Source organism: Apium graveolens, chromosome 2 (genome assembly GCF_009905375.1).
Source record: "Apium graveolens cultivar Ventura chromosome 2, ASM990537v1, whole genome shotgun sequence".
Classification (NCBI taxonomy): domain Eukaryota; kingdom Viridiplantae; phylum Streptophyta; class Magnoliopsida; order Apiales; family Apiaceae; genus Apium; species Apium graveolens.
In genome coordinates, this window is record NC_133648.1 from 316,056,991 (window position 1) to 316,060,412 (window position 3,422).

The 3,422-nt window shown below is 34.7% G+C and overlaps 1 protein-coding gene across 1 annotated transcript; it reads left to right on the plus strand.

Moving 5' to 3' along the window:
* The first annotated feature begins 1,337 nt into the window (after nt 1-1,337).
* On the plus strand, nt 1,338-2,510 carry LOC141704305 (bifunctional desaturase/conjugase FADX-like). The gene has a single exon (XM_074507553.1). It carries the CDS (start codon nt 1,338-1,340, stop codon nt 2,508-2,510), a length of 1,173 nt encoding a protein of 390 aa, XP_074363654.1.
* Nucleotides 2,511-3,422: the final 912 nt, after the last annotated feature.

Sequence of the window (3,422 nt, forward strand, 5' to 3'; positions counted from 1 at the left end):
TACTGTAACTCACTTTAAATTCAAAAAATTTAAAGTTACGTACTTGGGTTACATAAAAAAACTGCATAATAGTATTGATAACAAAAAAATCCCCCCAAATAAAATATATTAGTAAAATTATTGACTTTTGACCGGTAAATAGAAAATTTTATATCATTGACTATTGTGTAGTTTTTTAGAGACCGTCACCTGAGGAGCTTGAATTATGCAAATGCCCAGGTCATTAAGTTAAAGAAAACAAGTTCCGTACCGAATGCATTATAAGTTTAAAAATAAAATTTTCAAAAAAAAAATGTTTAAAAATAAAACTTTCTCGCTTACAAGTCAGTTAATCAAATGACCAGTTCTTTCAAATAATTATCCATTAATAATAAATTTGAACTAAAAATAAGATTGTTAATAACAAATCAATTAAGATTTATATATTGTTCGTTGCAGAAAATTAAATATTTTTTTTATAGCAAAAAAAACGAAATTAAATAAACTGACATTGAAATAGTGCATAGTTGATTTTACAATCCATTCTGATCACAGATTTAATAACGTAATAGTTCCGCAGCATGCGAATTCAAAAGGATTTTCTTTGATTTCCAAAGCCACCAACCGCAGAAAAAACTGAGTGATCGGATATAGTTCAAAGACTCAAAACCTCCTCAAAGATAATGTGTTGCTGCATATTAAAAAAGACGGAACCAGAATTATAAAATACTCGAGAATGTATGCAAAATTTAAGAAAAGGATGAACATGATCATAAACAGACGGGCTAAAATCAATTTTTGTTGATATTTCAAAAAATTGTGATATTTTTTAAAAAATTTCAATTAAATTTTCAAGCCAACTATCAAGAGGTGGTTAAACGATGTGAAATTAGATGCAGAAGATTTTAACATGTTAATTGTACCAATATGTAATGACAAGTGAGGCAAAATGACTGTAATATGCTGAAAAATGACTTACATGATTGATTAGAGCCAAAATATTGCCCAAAATTGAGTGTGAGTTCCTCACTTAGTTCAGTGTTGAGTAATGAGTAATGAGCTCATCTAAAATATTCCGTGTTAGAGAAAGGCCCCAATACCCATTTATGAGTTGAAGATGGAACATCTGCGCCCATCTTTGGTGTCCACATTAAATTGTGAGAATGTTGGGGGTGGCTGGTAATCGAACCTTAGTCCTCCCGCCAACCTAAGCTCTCATACGATCTAAAATCTTAAGATATTAGAGGAAGGCACTGTTGGAACATATATTTAACCGTTTTGCATATAAATAGAATGCCTGCGCATGTACTAAAACATGTACCGTACTGTTATCACCTTTAGTGCAGATGAATCAAAACATGGACAGTACTAGTACTAAAGAAAAGATGCTTTCGAAATCGAAGAAATCAAGAGAGAGAGCTCCCCATACAAAACCTCCCTTCACTTACGCAGATATAAAGAAATCAGTTCCAGCTCATTGCTTTGAGCGTTCTGCAGTTCGCTCTTTCTCGTACCTTGCCTTCAACCTCATTTTCGGATACTGTTTTTATATCATGGCCACAACTTACATGATAACCAAGCCACAATCATTTTCTTCAGGCCTGGTATACGTGACCAATTCGATTATATATGCATTACTTCAAGGTTCTGTCTTTGCAGGACTTTTCTTCTTAGGGCACGAGTGCGGTCACCACGCCTTCACTGATTACGAGTGGCTCGACGATACTGTAGGCTTCATCATCCACACTGTAATCCTATGGCCTTACTTTTCATTTAAGTATAGTCATCGACGCCACCATGGGAAAACTGGACATGTCACGCAGGAAGAAGTAGAGACCCCGATGATCAAGTCCCAAGTACCCAATGCATTCAGAATTTTTAAGTACACCCTAGCAAGACTAGTGGCTGTGATTTTCCTCCTATTTTCGGGCGTGCCTTTATACTTGTATGTCAATTTTCGAGGCCGAACTTACGAAAGATTTGCCTCCCATTTGGATCCAACTAGTCCTATGTTCTCAAGCCGACAGCGCAATCACATATTATTGTCCAATGTTGGCATTTTCGCGGTCATCTTTGGGCTATACAAACTAGCTATTATCAAAGGATTTTCTTGGGTTGCTTTCGTATATCTAGGACCTTATCTAGTACAAGGGGCTATCGTTACAATGGTCACTACACTTCAACATATTGATCGCACAGTGCCTTACTATGATTCTACCGAGTGGGATTGGTTAAGGGGATCTTTGGCCTCGATCGATAGAGATTATGGTACAATTCGTAACATTGTTTTTCATCATGGACCAACTTCCCATGTTGCTCACCATTTGTTCCCCTCAATGCCTCATTATCACGGCGAGGAAGCCACCAGAGCATTTAAGACTGTGTTGGGGGATTATTATCAGTATGATGAAACTCCCTTTTACAAAGCAATTTGGAACATTGTGAACGAGTGTGTCTATGTTGAGGAAGATGAAGGTGAAAAAAACAAAGGGGTGTTTTGGTATAGAAGTGTATCAGATTATATGCTTTAGAAGCTGAAAGTTCAACTGCAGATATTGTACAGTAATGATAATAATTTAATGCAATAAATTTTGCTGCAAGCATGCATGCATGCAGCAATATATGTACTTTTTACTTCGTTATATATTGAAATATTTATCATTTTGCTTCCTTACAAAAACGTGGACAGCTTGCTCAACCTAAACTGATCATTGATGCAAATTGCAAATATATATACTGTTTAGTAATTTAACTAGAGATTTTTGTAAGATAAGTCTGCAGATTTATATAATTCGGTTGTTGGTTTATGCTTCGTTTATTTTTGTTATCATACCAGTAGATTGACTAGACATTTCTTATTATTCAACATAATTCCTTATATAATTGTTTAATTGACTATCATCTCTAGAAGGTAGAAACTCACTAAAAAATCTGTAATTATGAATATTATCTGATAGTAAAACTTTGAAGTGTCTTTTTCAAGCATAACGTTATGAGACCGTTACCGGAGAACTTTGGTAAAAATAAATTTGGGAATGAAAATCAAAATGACCATAGATATGTATTATATTTTGACTGTCAAAGCAAATGAGACAGTCTCTTATGCAAATGAGACAGTCTCTTTACAAATGAGACGCGGAATGAGACAGTCTCTTTTAACTGCAGAATGAAAATAACAGAATGAAAATAACAGAATGTAAATGCAATATGCTGAAAACTGAATAAAGTAAAAATAGCAGGAGTTTTCACTTGGTTCGGCCCTTAATCCTAATCTATGGCCTACAGCCAAGTCCCTATACCAACTAGTATAGAGAATGCATTATATCAACTTTAATAAAAGATCTTACAGTCTTTTCCTTGATTACAAATATAGCCCCTGAAAGAAATCATTTTCCAAGCTACCTTGCTACCTAGCCCACTGCTATTCCTTAGCCTTCTAACTA

Excerpts from the sequence above, each read along its gene's own strand:
- LOC141704305 (XM_074507553.1), top strand. The coding sequence starts at position 1,338 with ATGGACAGTACTAGTACTAAAGAAAAGATGCTTTCGAAATCGAAGAAA.